Source organism: Hoplias malabaricus, chromosome 14 (genome assembly GCF_029633855.1).
Source record: "Hoplias malabaricus isolate fHopMal1 chromosome 14, fHopMal1.hap1, whole genome shotgun sequence".
NCBI lineage: Eukaryota > Metazoa > Chordata > Actinopteri > Characiformes > Erythrinidae > Hoplias > Hoplias malabaricus.
Genome location: NC_089813.1, coordinates 37715053 through 37736324, shown reverse-complemented (window position 1 = coordinate 37736324; position 21272 = coordinate 37715053). Strand labels below are relative to the sequence as shown.

Below are 21272 nucleotides of genomic sequence, written 5' to 3'. Positions count from 1 at the left end.
CCTTTACCTAAAGACTAACACCTTAAGTCATGTTCATGTGTTCTCTCTGTGTCTGCATGGGTTTCCTCCGGGTGACTGTCTGTGAGGAGTGTGGTGTGTTCTCTCTGTGTCTGCGTGGGTTTCCTCCGGGTGACTGTCTGTGAGGAGTGTGGTGTGTTCTCCCTGTGTCTGCGTGGGTTTCCTCCGGGTGACTGTCTGTGAGGAGTGTGGTGGGTTCTCCCTGTGTCTGCGTGGATTTCCTCCGGGTGACAATCTGTGAGGAGTGTGGTGTGTTCTCTCTGTGTCTGTGTGGGTTTCCTCCGGGTGACTGTGAGGAGTGTGGTGTGTTCTCCCTGTGTCTGCGTGGGTTTCCTCCGGGTGACTGTCTGTGAGGAGTGTGGTGTGTTCTCTCTGTGTCTGCGTGGGTTTCCTCCGGGTGACTGTCTGTGAGGAGTGTGGTGTGTTCTCCCTGTGTCTGCGTGGGTTTCCTCCGGGTGACTGTCTGTGAGGAGTGTGGTGGGTTCTCCCTGTGTCTGCGTGGATTTCCTCCGGGTGACAATCTGTGAGGAGTGTGGTGTGTTCTCTCTGTGTCTGTGTGGGTTTCCTCCGGGTGACTGTGAGGAGTGTGGTGTGTTCTCCCTGTGTCTGCGTGGGTTTCCTCCGGGTGACTGTCTGTGAGGCGTGTGGTGTGTTCTCCCTGTGTCTGCTTGGGTTTCCTCTGGGTGACAGTCTGTGAGGAGTGTTGTGTGTTCTCTCTGTGTCTGTGTGGGTTTCCTCCGGGTGACTGTCTGTGAGGAGTGTGGTGTGTTCTCCGTGTCTGCGTGGGTTTCCTCCGGGTGACTGTCTGTGTGGTGTGTTCTCCCTGTGTCTGCGTGGGTTTCCTCCGGGTGACTGTCTGTGAGGAGTGTGGTGTGTTCTCTTTGTGTCTGCGTGGGTTTCCTCCGGGTGCTCCAGTTTCCTCCCACAGTCCAAAAACACATGTTGGTAGGTGGATTGGTGACTCAAAAGTGTCCGTAGGTGTGAGTGAATGTGTGTGTGTTGCCCTGTGAGGGATTGGCCCCCCCTCCAGGGTGTATTCCTGCCTTGCGCCCAATGATTCCAGGTAGGCTCTAGACCCACCGCGACCCTGAACTGGATAAGCGCTTACAGATAATGAATGAATAAATGAATAGTGATGTGAAACAGACCCACTCTACTGTTAGAGCCACATTTTTATTTGACAATTCACACATTAAACACGAATAATTAGGCTTCTTTTATAAATAAACAAGGTCAGAGTTCTTTAAGATACCAACAGCATCCTAGTTATGAATCAAGTTAAAAAGGAATCTATGCATATTTTAAATCAGTGTTTGGAAAAATAAGCCAATTAAAGAAACAGTGCATTATCATAACAATGGTAACCACAATACGCAACAGTAATTTGATGCACTTTACCCAGTAAGGATGTAATTGCCCATCATCACTGCGCAGAAGTAGCTAGATTTAAGTAATGCTCTGAAAAATAGCTACCTTTAGCGGGCAGCAGTGAGTAATGTTTGTTGGCTTCATTTACTCGTAGGGAACTAGAAAGTAACAGTACTTTAGTAGTCGATATTAAAGAACTTTAGTAGTTGACATTAAACAAAATGCTGTACATTTTTAGACACGGTTATTTATGTGGTTATTAATTGTCATATTGTATGTCAGGATTATTATATGTTCATCTAATGCTAGATTGGACTACCTCCTTTTGTGTGGTTGGACTTAACTTCCAGATGACGGGCTTTTCATCAGATGAATGTGAAAGTTAGGCCTGTATCCTTCTCCTACACAGGTTGAGTGTACGTGGACTATTTTCAGAACATAACCCACTCTCTTAGTCGTTAGCGAGCTCTTCTTCCTGCCGCTGTCCTCCAGATCAAATTCTCTCCAGCTCAGAGTGATAATGAGGACGTGAACACATCTGTGCTCTTATGTAGGCTGGCGTGAAGCTGCCATGGCTCTGTGTGGCAGGCCAAGCTCTTAGAAGGTCACCTCTAACAGTGTGTCACCTTGTGTTCAGACTTGTGCCAGTCTGCAATAGAAGGATGCTACACAGTCGGCAGCTAAAGATAGACTGGATTTGTTTAACCGTTTCCATACTTTCTTTTCTGTCTAAATCTGGCCGTACCTATTGGTCATAGACGGCTAAATGGATATTTAATTATTTTCAATATAACCTATGATGGAATAACTTGACGTTCCATTCATAATTGGATTTGAACAAATTTTTTTTTTTTTACCACAGCGCTAGGATAAACCGAATGTTGCTGACTGTTGCTGATTGTCAAGATCAATGCTTTTGATTTGTAATATTTGTATCATTTGCATAAATGACAGAAAATCTCACCTCGTACTTTCTGATTGTTGCGAGGTCACTGTGTCATTTTTCGCCTGCGACAAATTGTGGCTACAGTCACCTGCTGTCACTGGAAATGACTGATCGCCTGTCGCTTTGTCACCTTCTAGATTTGAGCTAAAGGATAGACTGCGGTGGCACTCAGGAGCTCAGTGTGTGACAAAGTTGTACCTAAAATAGCACATTGTGGGTTCTGAAAAGGGCAGTGTCCTAGTTTTTATTAAAAAACATTACTTATCTGTGTAAAAACACTAACATAGCTAAAGGCTAACTGGTAGCGGTAAAGTCTTGGCAATGGCCTATAAATTACTTTCATCACAACAATGCCTTACAGACACTGTTTTTGATATAACACAGCCTTAGTTATTTTCAGCATGTATCAATTTAGCTTTTTGTATGTTTTTGCCCAACATAGTATTTGAACAGAGTGGGTCTAGTTCTAGGTGATTTAATTGAACTAGTGTTAGCATGGTAGCATATTATACATTGCTGTTGTTGTTGTTGACAACCTGCTTAGCTTTAAAGGTTACATACCTGCCATTTTAAACATTAAATTTGCAGCAAACATGTACTCTTTTGTATAAGATATAGTGGAATAAGTATGTCCTTATTTGAGAATGAATTCTCACACACACTCTGTGTGTGTTGTTCTCTGCTCTTTGTTTTCATAGCCGGACTGACAATGTGTGTATTTTTATCCCACCCTGTGGAAATGCTGGCCCTCGCTATGTTTTGTTTTGTCAAGACAGTGACCGGCCACACAACATTATATATGCCCAAAGCCAGAGTGCATTACAAAATATTCAAGTGAATGTAAATGTTCAAATATTTCTCCAGTGGAAAAAAAAAGGTTCTTCAGCTAAAAAGGTTTCTGGCAAAGAACTGTAACTGCTCTGTTGAGCTCTTCTGAATTTAGCTGAAGCTTTCTCTGGATATTGTCCTGAGGGAAAGCATGTGTTTGAAGCATGTGTTTGGATCCGAGATGGTAGTGATCTAGTGCGACATCAAGAGGCAGAATGTTGGCTCTGTCACCTTTTATTAGCTAAAATAGCATTGTCTAGCATTGGTAGTTTAGACTGTTTGTGTGAGCTCAACGTTGTAAAGTTTCTTTGTCCCTGCTACATATCTGTGTATTTTTAATTGTTTAATTTCTCTCAGAAATTGCGTTTGTTAATGTGCTGTAATGAAAGAAAAGTGTAGGCATAGCATAGAAAGGTCAGTGGTTTGACAGTTTTTATCCCTTTTGACTACCCAAGGCAAGTTCTGGCATAAAGAATCAAATCTGAATTCACAGGGAGCTGTTGCAGTGTTGACTGAGCTTTTTGCCTTCAGACACTGGCATCGTCCCGTTCACACCTCATGTCTGACACATTATAATTAAGTTGGACCTAATGGGCTAGATCCTCACTCATTGGATTACGGAACGCTGCAGTGAAGCACACATCACATTTCATCTACAACAGATGCTATCATAAGACTTTACAATTTACATACGCCAACCACGAGATTGAGGTGTCATCTGACCAATCAGAGTCAGGCCTTGAAAGCAGATGAATATGCAACAGCAGGGATGAACAGTATGAGGATATTTATTATTATCATGATAAATTACATAATATCCATAGTTGTGAGTCCTGGTCTTGGTGGGGCACTGCCCTGCATGTTGTAGTTTTCTCCTCAGTCCATCACTCCCACCTTCAACCTCAGAATGTGGTGTTTTTTGGCTCTTTAGTTACATCATGTGTATTAATTAGGAGCAGAGGAATCTCTAAAATGTGCCAGACATTACAAAATTATTTTACAATAAACCTTTCTGGGAATATTGTGTATATAAATACTTTATCAATCCATGCTAAAACTAGATTAATGATATTTGTTGTTATGCAGTTATCCTTCAGCTTCATTCACGATTTTACCTTTCGTTATAATTTCTTTATTACAGTCCTTTTAACTGCAATAACCATCATGCATCATTCATTCATTATCTGTAACCCTTATCCAGTTCAGGGTCGCGGTTGGTCCAGAGCCTACCTGGACGCAAGGCAGGAATACACCCTGCAGGGGGAGGCAGTCCTTCACAGAGCAACACACACACTTGCACATTCACTCACACACACCTACGGACACTTTTTGAGTCGCCAATCCACCTACCAACGTGTGTTTTTGGACTGTGGGAGGAAACCGGAGCACCCAGAGGAAACCCACGCAGACACAGAGAGAACACACCACACTCCTCACAGACAGTCACCCGGAAGAAACCCACGCAGACACAGAGAGAACACAGCACACTCTTCACAGACAGTCACCCGGAGGAAACCCACGCAGACACAGAGAGAACACACCACACTCTTCACAGACAGTCACCCGGATCGGGAATCGAACCCACAACCTCCAGGCCCCTGGAGCTGTGTGACTGCGACACCTACCTGCTGCACCACCGTGCTACCACAATAACCATCATGCATTATGCAAATAAATTATATAATCACTTAGGTGTCAGCCAATCATGACTAGCATAGCCACTAGTGCATAGAGCTAGCGCTGAGCAATTACTAAAAAATTCGTAGAAATAGACGTTCAGAACTTCTAATCAGAGTAATCTAAATCAATTCATTCATTGTTCTTTAAATTTTGTTAAATTTTTTTGAAAAATTCTATTAATGTACTCTTCGTTTATTCGTGTACTGTCTCCATAAACTACACTACCACACATGTAGTCCTGTGATTCTGCCCCATCCAATCTACCACATGGAAGCAACATGGGGAAAAACCTAAACTCAGATACCCACAACGCAACTTGAGCAGCTTACACCAACGAAAAACTGCTGTGTTTTGTTTGGACGTGCTTTGACTTTAGTGAAAATGACACGGAACATATATTTAGTGACCAAAGTTAATCCCACAAGTCATGTTTGACAATACCATACCGTAACATGGAAATCTGACACTGTTTGATTAAACATAACAAACACACCTAGCTGTGGACAGTTATCAAACACTGTTGATCAAATCAAAATGTCACAGTGGTTCCCCTTGAAGGAAAATGAAGTTCCTGATGGACCTGTGCAGTGGATTAATGAGCTCCAGCCTGATCTGCTGCACCTTATCGACTCATGTCGATTAGAGGCACGTACCTCCTCCTCTGTAACCGAATCCTACCAGGTGCTCAGCTGTTAGCAAAGCTGCAGCTGGCACTGTGGGGCACAGAGGGCAAAGGCTGTGTTAGAAATAGTCCACGACAAGCTCCTCATTTTCTGATTGTGTACAAGAATAGTATGTAGAATATCGTATGAGACCAACATGAACTTCTCCAGTTCACCAAAGCTGACCTGGATGACGTGCTACTATTCTGGCTAAAACTTCCAGTACGTGGGCAGAGATGGGTATCTTTGCGATATGTTGTAGCCAATAACATAACACTTCCTGCCTGATAAGCTTGTCTTGACTTGTTCCTTTAGCAGGAATTTAGAATAAAACAATCATCTAGAAAACTGCCATAAGCTGAGAAGGATTTTAACACCTCCACCTTCCCTAAGAGGATGAAGGCTAACTAATGCTAACTCAGAGATATGTGAAGCCAGCTACTGCTTATGCAACACGCTTGGAGGAGAACCCTAACTACCCAATTTATGTATCTCAGCTAACAGGAACCTTAACTGGATACAGTCATGCTGAGCGATGGGGATATGGCCAGTTAAGCTCTCCTGGTTAATGAAAACAATGATATTCAGAATGTAGTTTCAGTTTGTTATAGACTCCTGCTGCCAGGTCTTATCTGACAATAACAATTAAGAGCAGACACACAATCAATGAGTGTTTGAATGCTGAGGTGATTGCTGAATGGTAAACTGTCTTTGGGTCCAAAGGTCTTCCTTCGTTTTATGGCTATATTGCCTATGGCAAACAATATATTTCCAGAACCTGCTTATCCATTGTTTCTTCTGAAATTTGTCCTTAATTAACATCCTCAACTATCTATTTAGACAAGATTTTGGAAAGTTCCTATAAGGATTTCATTGCTTTCATCCATAACAATGTACAAAATTAATGTTTGAAGGATAGTCTTGGACCATAAGCACCACATCGACTCATCCCAGGGGTTTTGAACAGAGCTCCATCACTCTAGAGCACACACTGAGCATCAGATGTGGTGACCTTAGGCTCTTGTGCAGCTGCTCCAAAATTTCAGTGCCTTTTTCATGGTGACTGTACACTGTGTGTAATTTAATGCCTCTGTCATTCACCCATTAGAAATTCTGGAGATGTATGGACATCATGAATTACAAATCCTGATGCAGTCATAATTCAGAGTGTGACACATTTTGCAGTAAGTCCTAAGGTAGCTGAGCTGGGGGTGCTGTTAGGTGCAGGTCTGTAACATGAGTTTATTAGGCATTATATTCGCCCACTGGTGCATGGTGATGTCATATGATGAATACCATGAGATATTTCAGACCGCAATTTGGTGTCCAAACAAGAACATGAGCTCGGACATTAGCTAAGAAGGCTAATACAGGTTTATTTTGGTTGCTTCTGATTGGTCTGTTGGGTTGCTGGGTTACTATAATGTGGAGTTACAGTTCAGTTTGAACTGGTCAGCACCGTACTGTTTATGGTGTAGCCTTTCCCAAAGATGGCAGCTCTTGTGAGCTGTAAATAACTCTCTTACACACTGTGATTAAACTATTTCTTTATTATCTCTATTGTATAACGCTGTATGAAGCTGAAGGTTAGTTACTGTGTATCAGAACCCATGATTTTTGTTTTGAAATTTTTGAAATCTGAAAAACACAGGACAAGTTGACCTCTTATCTTACAGCAGGATGTGCCAGCTACTTTTCTGGGCTTTAACTGCCATTACACGTGTCCCTGAAGACGTTATCTCAATCCCAAGCAGCGCATGTTAGATATAAACAAAGCAGCCTGGAGATCCCAAACAAATTATGCATCATTCCCATCTAGCAATGAAGCGGGGTCACTGAAGATTTGGAATTTTATCTGAATCCATATTTTATGCAACTGGGAGGATGGGTTTGCCTTTCACTTCTGCCTTAAAAATGTATATTTAGAATTAATTGAACTTTTGATGGACACTCCAAGGAGTTTAATGTGTTCTCCCTGTGGCTGCTTGGGTCTCTTCCAGGTGCTCAGGTTTCCTCCCACAGTCGTAAATAACAGGTTGGGTGGTTTATTGAAATTGTCCATGGGGGAGTGTGTGAGTGACAGAGTGGGTGTGTGCTCAGAACCCACTGCAACCTTGATCAAGATGAAGCATTTACATAAGATGAATAAATGAGTGAATGTCTTATTAGAAAGTTTATTAATGTTAAAATGTTAAGGCAGCTTTGTAACAACTTTTTAAAACATAAAACATAAAATTCAGTTTGTCTTAAAGAGCCATTAATCATTTGTACCACCAAAAAGTAGCAAAGAATGGGTATAAAAGGGACTATTTATAATTTTTACACATTTTCTGAATACAACTCAAATCAAATAGCCTTGTTATCCCCTAATAAACTAGTTCATGCTCCATAGACCAGACCCACCATGTGAGAGCGGACATATTTGACATAGGTTTACAACAGAATCACTGATGGATCCAGGCCACTAGGTGTCAGTGTAATGGGTGTTGTGTAATGCAAAAATAACACGTTGATTCCTCATTTAGGAGGAGTGAAGTGGTTTTACAGCTGCTGTTATCCCGGTTTATGAAGTAGGCCGAAGCTGTTTCTGGCCGATGGACATCTGAGAGTTTTTTATTGGAGGTTATCTTTGGTAAACGATAGTTGCCGTATCTGTGTGTTTTATCTCTGGCTGTGGACCAGTGCTCTGGGCTCTGAGGTGAAACAGCGAGGCCATTCAGACTCTCTCCGACTCCTCGGGCCCTTCGGCTCTTTCAGGGCTTGGGTTTCACTGGTGGATTTCCGCTGCTGTGCCGGCCTCTGCCACCTCAGCTTTCACCATTTCAGATACCTCGAATACCTGAAATATCTCATATATTTTTTTGCTGTCTCCCTTTCAACCGCTCACACTCACCATTACCTCCAGTGTGTGCTCCATTGAGAAACAAACACTGATTAAAAGGCATGCATGGACACATGAGTAAAAATAGCCAGGCGTTAATGTGCCCTGCTTATTTACTGCCAGCAGCCCTACTTTACTCCAGCTTCACCGTTCAGCTTCAGATCTCCAGATTATTTTTTTGCAACTGCTGCTTTCAGACCGAGTTTAATTCTAAGCTTTACTTTTAGATCTTGGTTCTGTTGCCAGAATACGGGCACAGAGTAAACTTCATTAGTCTCAGCTGAAGTGTACAACTGCTGATCTTTTAAGATGAAAACACTGCCGGCTGCTGAGCTGAATGCTCTGTCCACACAACACTGTTAAATATACGACCCCCGTTCAAAAAGAGCTTTGTGAATTATTACCATGGTCACAATGGGGATGAATTGTTATTGTTTGAGTTTAATTACCACTATATCTTAATGTTAAATGGGGACACTGTTGTCTCAATCAGGGGCAACCAAACACTGCACTGGGCACAAGAAGGGTCTACATTCAGTGCTCAGAATTAAAGTCGGATCTTCTTGGTTATAAAACAGGACCTACGTTTTTAGAAACTAATTATACTTTAAATTATCATCGCTGTATTGTCAAAAAAAACATTGCAATTATATATTTTCCCAAATTGTTCATCCATAGTTTACAATTTTACCTTACATACTATTTCTAAATATACATTCATGACGAATCCTGATGCCTGCAACAAGTTCCCACAAGTTTAAACAGGAGCATGTTTACCACTGTGTGTCAGCCTTTCCATTTATCAAGCTCTCATAATGGTTTGGAGAATGATAAACACCAGTGGATTGAGTTTTGAAAGCTCAGTTGTTTGCCATTCTTTTGTTAAAGCTACATCTTTGCCGTGGTCTTTGCCGTGGTTTGTTAAAGCTACGTCTTTGCCGTGGTCTTTGCCGTAGTTTGTTAAAGCTACGTCTTTGCCGTGGTCTTTGCCATGGTTTGTTAAAGCTACGTCTTTGCCGTGGTCTTTGCCGTAGTTTGTTAAAGCTACGTCTTTGCCGTAGTTTGTTAAAGCTACGTCTTTGCCGTGGTCTTTGCCGTGGTTTGTTAAAGCTACGTCTTTGCCGTGGTCTTTGCCGTGGTTTGTTAAAGCTACGTCTTTGCCGTGGTCTTTTCCGTGGTTTGTTAAAGCTATGTCTTTGCCGTGGTCTTTTCCGTGGTTTGTTAAAGCTACGTCTTTGCCGTGGTTTGTTAAAGCTACGTCTTTGCCGTGGTTTGTTAAAGCTACGTCTTTGCCGTGGTCTTTGCCGTGGTTTGTTAAAGCTACATCTTTGCCGTGGTCTTTGCCGTAGTTTGTTAAAGCTACGTCTTTGCCGTGGTCTTTGCCGTAGTTTGTTAAAGCTACGTCTTTGCCGTGGTCTTTGCCGTAGTTTGTTAAAGCTACGTCTTTGCCGTGGTCTTTGCCGTGGTTTGTTAAAGCTACGTCTTTGCCGTGGTCTTTGCCGTGGTTTGTTAAAGCTACGTCTTTGCCGTGGTCTTTGCCGTGGTTTGTTAAAGCTACGTCTTTGCCGTGGTCTTTGCCGTGGTTTGTTAAAGCTACGTCTTTGCCGTGGTCTTTGCCGTGGTTTGTTAAAGCTATGTCTTTGCCGTGGTCTTTTCCGTGGTTTGTTAAAGCTATGTCTTTGCCGTGGTCTTTGTCGTAGTTTGTTAAAGCTACGTCTTTGCCGTGGTTTGTTAAAGCTACGTCTTTGCCGTGGTTTGTTAAAGCTACGTCTTTGCCGTGGTCTTTGCCGTGGTTTGTTAAAGCTACATCTTTGCCATCGTTTGTTAAAGCTACATCTTTGCCGTCGTTGGTTGAAGCGCCGTCTTTGCCGTCGTTGGTTGAAGCGACGTCTTTGCCGTCGTTGGTTGAAGCGACGTCTTTGTCGTAATATTAAAACACCTGCAACCATTCACTACACTGAAACTGCTGGATTACTGTGGGTTTTTTGGCAAACTGACAAATCTTGGCTCATCTTCACTCATAAAGGACTACATCTCTCCTGGAATGTCCTTTTAGACCTGAGCATGATGGCATCACCTGTTTAAGAAGTGTGTGGAAAATTTTACAAGGTCTCTAGTGTGTAATAGGCACTGCTCCCAGTTCTTTGGACTATGTTACAGGTTTCAGTTTCAGGATGAGTTGATATTTACGACAAACAACAAGGTTGATGCAATAAAACCTGCAACGTCTTGTCTTTGTCCTGTTCTCATTTAAATACAGGTCAAAGTTGATCTACAGATCAGTGCAGAGTGCTTTCTGTTTTTATGTGCAGTTCATATACTGCTCCAACCTTTGGGGTTGCAATTATAGAATGAAAAAGCTGGTTGTTTGACGGTCCATTCTGTGGGTCACTGTTCTGCCTGTTGCAGACTCTCCTTGTTTCCTCGATGGGTGCATGGTAAACATCTCCTAAATCCCATGCTTCACGGTTGTCCTTTTTTTGAGGGTCACAGCGAGTGCAGGGAGGAAAGCTCGGATTTACAGCAGAGATTGTTGCTCATCTTCTTGCCAGAGCATGTGATTAGTGTCGTGGGTAAAAAGTGCAGCCTTCTGGCTGTTTGGCTCACCCAAAATGAGCTCCCAACTTTTTGCACCCTTAACACGGGCTGTTTCATCCACCCCCTCTGGAGACAACTCTGGCTCATCCACGTTTATTTACATCTGGTTTGCCTTTTATTTTTAATGGCTTTTAATTGCGGCTGGGTCTAGCAATGCAGTAGAAGGGACTAGGTTTTGTATGGAGTGTGTGTGTGTGTCAGATCTTTAAGTTGATATTTGCCCACAAATTAATTTTATTTAAACATAATTATGAAAACTCTGAAACTGATTGTGTAATTTATAGGTGAAAACTTTAATCATTTTCAATTATTCAATAATTCCTTTTCTTTCAGTGAATGTAGTAAATGTTAAGATGTCGTCTGGTTTACCACCTCAGGATAATTCATGTGCCACTGATTTAGTGCATTAAATGCATTTAAACAACATTAACCTTGTAATCGTTGTAACAAATTCTGCAGTTTTTCCAAGTGCTGGTGATCTCCAAGATAAAGTAAAAAAAAAATAAATCCCAAAAATATTTATAGGGCAGCACGGTGGTGCAGCAGGTAGGTGTCGCAGTCACACAGCTCCAGGGGCCTGGAGGTTGTGGGTTCGATTCCCGCTCCGGGTGACTGTCTGTGAGGATTGTGGTGTGTTCTCCCTGTGTCTGCGTGGGTTTCCTCCGGGTGACTGTCTGTGAGGAGTGCGGTGTGTTCTCCCTGTGTCTGCGTGGGTTTCCTCCAGGTGACTGTCTGTGAGGAGTGTGGTGTGTTCTCCCTGTGTCTGTGTGGGTTTCCTCCGGGTGACTGTCTGTGAGGAGTGTGGTGTGTTCTCCCTGTGTCTGCGTGGGTTTCCTCCGGGTGCTCCGGGGTGCTCCCACAGTCCAAAAACCCACGTTGGTAGGTGGATTGGTGACTCAAAAGTGTCCGTAGGTGTGAGTGAATGTGTGAGTGTGTGTGTCTGTGTTGCCCTTGTGCCCCCTCCAGGGTGTATTCCAGGTAGGCTCTGGACCCACCGCGACCCTGAACTGGATAAGGGTTACAGAAAATGAATGAATGAAAAATATTTATCACAATAACTAAATAAACATTCTAAAATACTGTCCATCTTGATCCCTGGTCTTTTACTTGTTCTGAGTTGAGTGTGACCTGGAATGACTGCTTTTCTGAAAACCACTCACCCTTTGAACAAAGTGTAACGGGGAGCTGGTGCTAATTGTTTCTGAAGGGTTTCTTGTTGGTGGAGGAACTGTGTTTACGGGAGTTTGTTCTGCATGCTGTGACAAGTTCAGTTCAGCACTGGACACTCAGCATGAGGCCATCGCCTTCAATAACATCCAGCACTAACAAACAACTCCACAAACAATCAGCCTCTGTCTCAGAGCAGAGAACACACACACACACACACACACACACACACACACACACAGACTGCAGTTTCCCTGAGGAAGACTCCATTATGTGTGATGTTACATAAAACAGAGAGGTTCAGGATCTGGGGTTTTCATTGGCTCAGTATTTTTCTGCTACTTGTTGAAACTTGTCTAAAGTAATATTCATTGTTACGTTATTATAATAGTATCTGGTCTGTTTAAGGCCTGTATATGTTCCTGTAAGAGGCTGGTATCTTAGCTCCTTATAGCTAGAGTACTGGTGTTTTCTTATTTAAAGAGATTTTATTTATCCAAGAGGGGGCCTCAGGGATGATTCACTTTTGGGAATTCTCTCCAATATTGATTAGTCTGAGAAGGCTTAATATTGGCCAACAATTTATCGAGCTGTGGAATGTAAAATCCCAACCCCGCTGACAGTGTGTGTGTGTGTGTGTGTGTGTAACAGGGCAACTGAACAGTGGCTGCCCCTCCACCATCCTCGTCTCGGCCGGCCCTGCCCCCCGTGATGGACCGCATGAGGAAGATCAAAAGGCAGCTGTCCCTGACGCTGCGGGGGGGCAGCAGCACGGAGAAGACCCTCAATGAAACCATCAGCTCCCAGGACGCTGGAGCTCACAGTGACTCTGGTACAGTAACACTCTCTCTCTCTCTCTCTCTCTCTCACACACACACTGTGCAAAATCCTGCGCCTGCACTGCAGCACAACCCAGAGTCTCACATTGGAGCGTTCACTCTATCTCTCCACCCACAATTCAGTGAAGTACATCTCAGCTGTAATCAGATTCATACACTCATCCCATCTCTAAAACACTCATTTATGCTGTACAAGCACTAAAACCCTCCTCCCAAGCACTAATCCCAGCTCTAAAACACCTACAACACTCATCCCAGCTCTAAAACACCTACAACACTCATCCCAGCTCTAAAACACCTACAACACTCATCCTAGTTCTAAAACACCTACAACACTCATCCCAGTTCTAAAACACCTACAACACTCATCCTAGTTCTAAAACACCTACAACACTCATCCCAGCTCTAAAACACCTACAACACTCACCCCAGCTCTAAAACACCTACAACACTCACCCCAGCTCTAAAACACCTACAACACTCATCCCAGCTCTAAAACACCTACAACACCCATCCCAGCTCTAAAACACCTACAACACTCATCCCAGCTCTAAAACACCTACAAAACTCATCCCAGCTCTAAAACACCTACAACACTCATCCCAGCTCTAAAACACCTACAACACTCATCCCAGCTCTAAAACACCTACAACACTCATCCTAGCTCTAAAACACCCACAACACTCATCCCAGTTCTAAAACACCTACAACACTCATCCTAGTTCTAAAACACCTACAACACTCATCCCAGCTCTAAAACACCTACAACACTCATCCCAGCTCTAAAACACCTACAACACTCATCCCAACTCTAAAACACCTACAACACCCATCCCAGCTCTAAAACACCTACAACACCCATCCCAGCTCTAAAACACCTACAACACTCATCCCAGCTCTAAAACACCTACACAGTAAATGCACCAGTGTTAAATCAACCCTATTAATGTTAATTTAACACAGAGAGTGTTAAAATATTACACGAACAGTGTTATACTCATCCCAGCTCCACAAATGCTCGCATCACTGTTCTCTAAAGCCACTGAAACACCCGTCTTAGCTCGTATGAAATGAAGACACTTACATGAGTCCAGAACTGAAATTGCCCCCGTACTTCGCTCAGTATTTCACTCCAGGAGCAAGGACGCCGTGTATTGTTTCAAATTATATAAACATAAAAATACGTACTGATAAATAAATGATGAATATTAATATAAATCAAGTCCCCACCCCCGGCGAAGTCCTGGTCCGCCCTGATTTGTGATATTCATTAATGAATAATAGTGAATTCTTTTCCTCATTAGTACAGAATGATGATTTAAGTAGAAAAATGAAGACGAAGTGCGGGTGCTGCAGCAGACGTCTGATTACGTATTCAGAGCTGTCAGGATTATTGATAACCCGACGTCGCTGCGCTATCCCTGTGAGAAATAACCCGCTGTTTTATGGAGTTTTGTGAGTGATTTCCAGCGGAGAGGCACTTTTGTCTCGCTGAGTCCTCATTTAGTTTCAGTTATTAAACTCGCACATTTGTTTTCAGCCTCAGCTCTTACTGTCAGTGTGATGCGAGCATGCAGAGAGGATTCTACACACTCAGACTACGTGTGTGTGTTGGGGGGTGGGGGGCTAAACAGGGTCCAGTTTCCCAAACCCATCTCAGTGTTAAGAGAGAGAGAGAGTTCAGTGTGGTGCTCACTCTACAACAACTTTGTTCAAAGATGTGTTTGGGGAAACCAAGCCCTGTTCTCATGTTATACGTTGTTTATTATGGTTTTCTGACCAATCAGCATGTTTATCCCAGCATGAGCCCCCACTTCTGACCAATCAGCTACCAGCTTTGTACCAATTAATGATCTGTTCACTTCCAATGAAGTGTCTCTTCCTTCTTCCTTCTCACACTCAGGATTCAATCAGTTTTTTCATATGTGAACAATGCACTTAATAACGATGGTTCTTTGGTAAAGAACATGGTTCTCTACAGAACCCTGAACAGAGATTGATGGAGAATGGTCTAATATAGCACCCAGGAAACGGCAAAAAACAGTTCCTCTTTGCTCTAACACTTTCATGCTGCAAAGAACCCTTTAATCGTGTTCAGGCTTCTACACAGAACCATTTCCGTTAATAGGGAACCCTTGTAGCACCATCGTCCTTTAGTGTTTAGATCCAGATCACACCGATCTCAATGACTGTTTAATTCATTGGAAAAACGAAATGAATGATGTGATCATATCATAATCACATCTCATTTAAAATCAAGACGGATGCCTGTGTTGTCCCGAGTCAATATTGTCCTTGCACTGCCCAGCGGTGAATGATTATGGAGCGTGTGTAGAGCTGCCTCATTGGCTCCGTTTTATTGTTTTATTTCGCTTTCCTCGTTCTGGCTTTATTCCCATTTAAACCCCAGATTGGAAACGTCCATTTGGCTTTTACATGATGAACTACTGCTGTTGTATTTCATTCTGATCAGCCGCAGCACGTCATTATAGCCCTCGGTGACAGCGGAGGAAAATATGTCTGTCGTTTTGCAGCTTAACTGCTGATCCCCTGTTTTTGGCATCGCTGTTTTGATTTGTACTAACACTGGGAGTGTTCCTCACGAACTGATCCTGAGTTGATTAACATGTTTTGGCTCAATTAAAAGCATGCCGTATGATTATGTGTGTTTTCCCTGTTGATTTGTTTGATTTTAATTTGCTGTTTCCCCCTGTTTCTGTTTTTCCTCCCTCTCTTTCTTTCTCAATGTTCCCTTTTCTGTTTTCCCTTGTGTTTTTTCGCGTCCCGTTTCCTCTCTGACGCTCTCATCTTCCTGGCCACAACTGCTGGCCGTCCTTTCCTATCCCCTGCCCCTAATTCATTTACTTTTCTTCTTTTAAACTGTTTTATTACACACTGCCATCGTTTTATTTCTCTGGCTGTTCTATTGCATTAAATCCGATCCCATAATGCCCCTATCATCCTCTCATTCTCTGTCTCTTGCTCTATCGTTCTCTTTCCCTCTATCTCTCTTTCTGTATCTCTCGTATTGATCTTTATTTTTCTTACTTTTCTTCACTCTCTTCAATCATCTTCTTTCTCTTTATTTTGTGTTTATTTTTACTGTCTTCTCTTCACATTATGCCCCTGCTCCACTCCTCTACTCTCCTCCCCTCCTGTGTGTGTGTTCTCCTCTCCCTCTCTCCCAGAGGCCATGCCAGGTGGGGGTGGTCTGCGAGGGTCAATGAGGGGAGCAGGCGGCTCCTTCAGCATGCACTCTCTCCTGCAGTCGTACAGCAGTGCCCTGCGCCGCCCACGGAGCCTGGGCCGCAGCCTCAGCTCCTATCTCAACCACACCACACGCCTGGGTACACACACACACACACACACACACACACACACACACACACACACACTTCGGCACATATCTGCATCTCCAGCTGAGCACAGATCATTGTCTGTGATGATCCAGTATCCCAGTAAGGCCTGCAGAGTGGTGGACCTGTGAGGGTCCTTATCGCTTTTAAACAGAGTGAAGGATGGGGGTGACGAATAAATCACACACACAAACATATGGACTACAATCTGTAATTGTAAAACTATGAAGTACATCTGTGTGGTAAGTGTGCTTGATAAGTCGGATAAAGAGTGGAGATACAAGGTAAGTGGCCTGGAGCACAGGTGCAGTGCAACACTGGTCTTGATTTGGTCACAACCTGCACCTTATGGCTAAATCTTTAAATTGTGGATGACACAGCACAAAATCAGCCTCCGCAGAGTGCTCATATTTAACTAAATTGAGTGCTTGCAATAGCTCTAACCGGCACTCCTTTAAACTGTCACCAACAAAGAACAGGTATCCTTCACACTGGGGACCTTCCAGACACTTAATTAGAGACAGCCATGGCCTAATGTTTAGAAAAGAGAGCTTAGGACTGGAAGGTCAACGGTTAGAGCCCGATGATCGACAGGAAAATTGGGGGCGGAGGATTGAAGGAACAGAGTTGTCCTCCTCCCTCATTTCATGGCTGAAGTGCACTTGGGAAAGCCATCTAAACCCCAACTGCTCCCCAGGGGCTGAGGAAGGCTGCCCACAGGCTCCGGGCATGTGTTCATTGCTCCTAGTGCACTGGTGTTTTTATTGTATTTCCACATTTTGTTACATAACCGATCATATTTTTAATTAAATTAAAGGAATACTATGTAATATTTGGGGTTTTTGCTCTTAAGGCTCCGCCTAGTGTAATTCAGTTGTACAGCACTGTATTGAAATCAATGGGGAGAGGGGGTGGTTTCCTAGTTACATAGTGCCGTTTCTGCAGTGCTGAGCCCAGATTAGCAATGACAGAGGCTATGTTCTCCCAGTTAAAGCTCAGTGGAGCATCCCAGTGATTTTGAAAACCAAAAATGTTTGATGAGGTATTACAGAGGATTTTTGCATTTTCCATGCATGTGTCCCCTAAACTGCATTTAAGGGTCACACAGGTTTTTTTTTACAAAGAGATACAGGCTGAATCTGCATCAGAACCTCCACAAGAACCTTAGTACACTGATCCCGGTGAGTGTATTTTAACACACGAGACGTGAGAAGTTTGTGTGTGTGTTCGAACAGGCATAGACTGAACAATTTGTTATTCAGCAACACCACAGATAGTGTGAAGAAGAAATAGAGACAGCAAGACAGAGACCTTAGAGCGGTGTGAGCTCTGAACTCACACAGATGTACGTTGGGTGAGAGACGGTGTGTGTGTGTGTGTGAGGTGATGTTGTGGGGGATGAGCGAGGCGCTGAGTTACTGCAGATAACACTGCGGGATTTAAATTCTTAGTCTGTACTCAGACTCTGACAAATTCTACCACTCCTTCGGCACCAGAATTCTGCACCTGACATTTTCCTGGTGGTCGTTGGTCCAGTACTTAATTTAACAAGTCTCTACCGCTGAACCCGGCGACAGTAACTCTTCCGGGTGAGGATACACTCGTGCCACTCATTGCCAACTGTTGGCTACAGTGGTTCACCCCCCACCCCACCCCACCCCTCGTCATTGGACTGTTCAGCATTGGAACTGTTCTCTGGAGTGATGGAGCACCATCCATTACTTTAGAGTTGATTTTGTGATCCAGAACTAATCATCCAGCCTCAGTACCAGACCTCATTAATTCTCTCATCAAATCCAAGACCAGGAGTGTTGCTCCGAGTCTAAAGCCTTCCCTGAAGACTAGAGGTGGTTACTGCAGCAAATGGAGTCAAAGCCCTGTTAATACGCTTGGTTTCAGAAGACGTTTTGGATGAGCCTGTGTTTGCAGTGTATATTCACCTCATTTAAAAACACACTGAGATATGAATGTGCAGACAAAACCTTTATGACCGGCTGCTTCTCTAATGAACACGGCTCAGGAAGGAGCTGCTCTGTAATTAATGCCCTGGAGATGTATTCCTAAGCAAATGAGAGCTGGAGAGGTCAGATGAGGGTGTACTGACGACAGCTGGAGTGTGACGGTGTAGACCAGGGTATGTATAATACTCTTGTGTCACTTTCAGGGTGTTTTAAATGGCACAGACTGGAGGGTGGGGCCTGGGGATGTTACTGAAATGTGCAGATTCTGAGTGGAAATCTCAAAGACAACAATAGGTCAGAGAAGAAATGGGTAGCTTTGACTTGGGAATTTATATATGTAAATGTATTTGTGTGTGTTTATCCAGAAATAGTCCATGAAGACGTGAAGATGGGCTCAGATGGAGAAAGTGACCAGGCTTCTGCCACCTCCTCTGACGAGGTGCACAGTCCAGTCCGTGTCCGGCTCAGAAACAATCCTGGACGTAAAATATCCACAGAGGTTTGTCCACTCTCTCCTCGGGGACGCTCCTGGAGCCTGACACAGTGAAAAATGCATTTTATGATCAAATAAAGAGCTGTTTTCTTGAGAGCTGCTCAACAGCTGGCAGCAAGGAGCTCAGTAAAAGCTGTGGTAATGTGCTTGGAGAGACAGGTGTAGCTGAGCGTAAATTATGCACAGAGTGAACAGTTATCTCAAGCTGACCGCTTAATCGCCCACTCTCACGTCAACACTGTTTCACAGTTTTAATATTGTTTTTAATCAAAGCCCTAATCAGTGGTGGTTTGTAGTAGGTTTAGTTTATTCATGTATTGATTATTGGTCATTTAACTTTGTCTTTCCTTAATCATGTTCATAGTGGGTCCAGAGCCTACCCAGAATCCCTGGGTGCACGGTAGAAACAGTAGAAACATGGGGCTTCTCACTCACACCTGACAGTTTCTTACAATGAAGCCAACTACCACTATGTGCAGCCAGAAGAAACCCACACAGACACAGGGAGAACACTGCAAACACCACCCAGGAGTGTGGTGTGTTCTCCCTGTGTCTGAGTGGGTTTCCTCCGGGTGACTGTCTGTGAGGAGTGTGGTGTGTTCTCCCTGTGTCTGCGTGGGTTTCCGGTTTCCTCCCACAGTCCAAAAACACACGTTGGTAGGTGGATTGGCGACTCAAAGTGACTGTGTGTGTGTGTCTGTGTTGCCCTGTGAAGGACTGGCACCCCCTCCAGGGTGTATTCCCGCCTTGCGCTCAATGATTCCAGGTAGGCTCTGGACCCACCTCAACCCTGAACTGGATAAGGGTTACAGATAAAGAATGAATGAATGAATGTTGTGTAGAAGAAAGAAACTTTGAGCTTGTGTTGATGAAGTGTTTCCTGGTGTTTTTCTTCTCAGGACATTAATAAGAGGCTGTCTCTTCCCGCTGATATCCGGCTGCCGGACGGTTATCTGGAGAAGTTCAGTTTGAACAGTCCGCTGTTCGACAAACCACTCAGCAGACGACTACGCAGGGTCTCTTTGGTAAATCCGCTGTGGACAACTGACTCTTTATAGACACTTTAAAGTACAGTACTACTGACCATTCTTTGACCATTCTTCAACGACTGACTTTGTTCTAGTCATTGTCCTCGCCGCTTTATTAAGGACCACTTTCTTTCTTTTTTTCTACTGACCAAAGACTATTTTACTGCTGTTTTTCTGACCCTTCTCTGTCCTTAATTCCTTATATTTATGCTAGTGTTCACTTTCCCTGCCCCGCCGCACCCCACCCCCCTCTCTCTCTCTCGCCCCTGTCTCCTCCTGTGTGTGTCTTTGCCCTGTGTTCCTACTTGTCTCATTTATTCAGAGTCAAATCTGCAAGAACTCAGCTCCACATTATCAGCGGTGTGTGTTTGAAGGTCTTTGGCTGTGTGCACAGTGATGTGGATAAGAGGATCTTTCAGTGATGCTCTGCACCACTGCTTTACAGCTGGATTTTAATGCTAATGGTGAAATAAGAGGGTTAGGGCTATTATGTCAGGAAACTCCGCGGCAGCACAAAGCCGGAACCTTTTGTGCAGTGTTTCTCCTAATCCTTGTTCTTCCTTTACTTGGGATATGATAGCTTTAAGTCTGCTTGATACGTCTGGTTCATGCTCATTTGCACAACTTTTACGGCGGTGAAATACAACGGGCCTTTGATATTTATGTTAAAAGGGTATTATGTATATTGTGTAATGAAACACATTGTCAACCCAAGCATCATCCTGTTGTTATTGTCTCACCAGTTTTTTTTTTGTGCACGATGCCAGTTAGACTGTCCATATACTTTTGGTGCCTCTAACTGTGCTGGGTTAGAGATGCTCTAAAGACTGCAGTGAGATACAGTCGCAGGATTGTGGGCCACTGTCCTGATAGATGTGAATAAATGACAGTTGTAAGCCAATCGCACTTTTGTTATACAAGCTTCCTGTTGTAGTAATATCACATTGCAGCAGAGCTGCTGTTCCTGACTCGGGGAAACCTCCAGATTCTAAATTCATAGTAAAGTATTCCGTCAGAGGGGACACCAGTAACAATAATTGTTAGAATCATTAACTCTCTAAACCCGTTACTGGTGGTGGGGCTATGCTTCAGTCCAAATACCTTTGCTAGAATGAGCACAACATGAAAACACTACTTGGTTTAGTGCAGCACAGACTGTAAATTTGCTTTTGAATAATACGCCCTTGGAATGTAATTTCACTGATTCTTCAGAATTAAAATATTAAAGCCTTTGAGAGGGGTTTAAAGTGAAATGCCAGAATGCTTCGCAGTGGTGGTGGTAGGAACCAGATGTCTAAATAGTTTAAAGCCTCTACAGGCTCAGTCACAAACAGCTATGGCATGAATAGTTGGATGGTTCTGAGAATTGTGTTCACAGTGGAGAGAATTAGCCCTATGTTACATTATGTAGATTGAATTATGCAGAAATACTGACTCTGAAATTAAT

The 21272-nt window shown here is 43.5% G+C and overlaps 1 protein-coding gene across 1 annotated transcript in view; it reads left to right on the top strand.

The window, feature by feature from the left end:
• The window catches only part of cdk16 (cyclin dependent kinase 16), a 49512-nt gene that overhangs the window by 4776 nt on the left and 23464 nt on the right, over positions 1–21272 (top strand). Inside the window, exons 2-5 of the mRNA XM_066643205.1 lie at positions 12800–12980; positions 16176–16334; positions 18670–18803; positions 19697–19822. Of these exons, the coding sequence (XP_066499302.1) occupies positions 12860–12980; positions 16176–16334; positions 18670–18803; positions 19697–19822 (540 nt within the window). The 5' untranslated portion in view covers positions 12800–12859. The remainder of the gene's footprint in view (positions 1–12799; positions 12981–16175; positions 16335–18669; positions 18804–19696; positions 19823–21272) is intronic.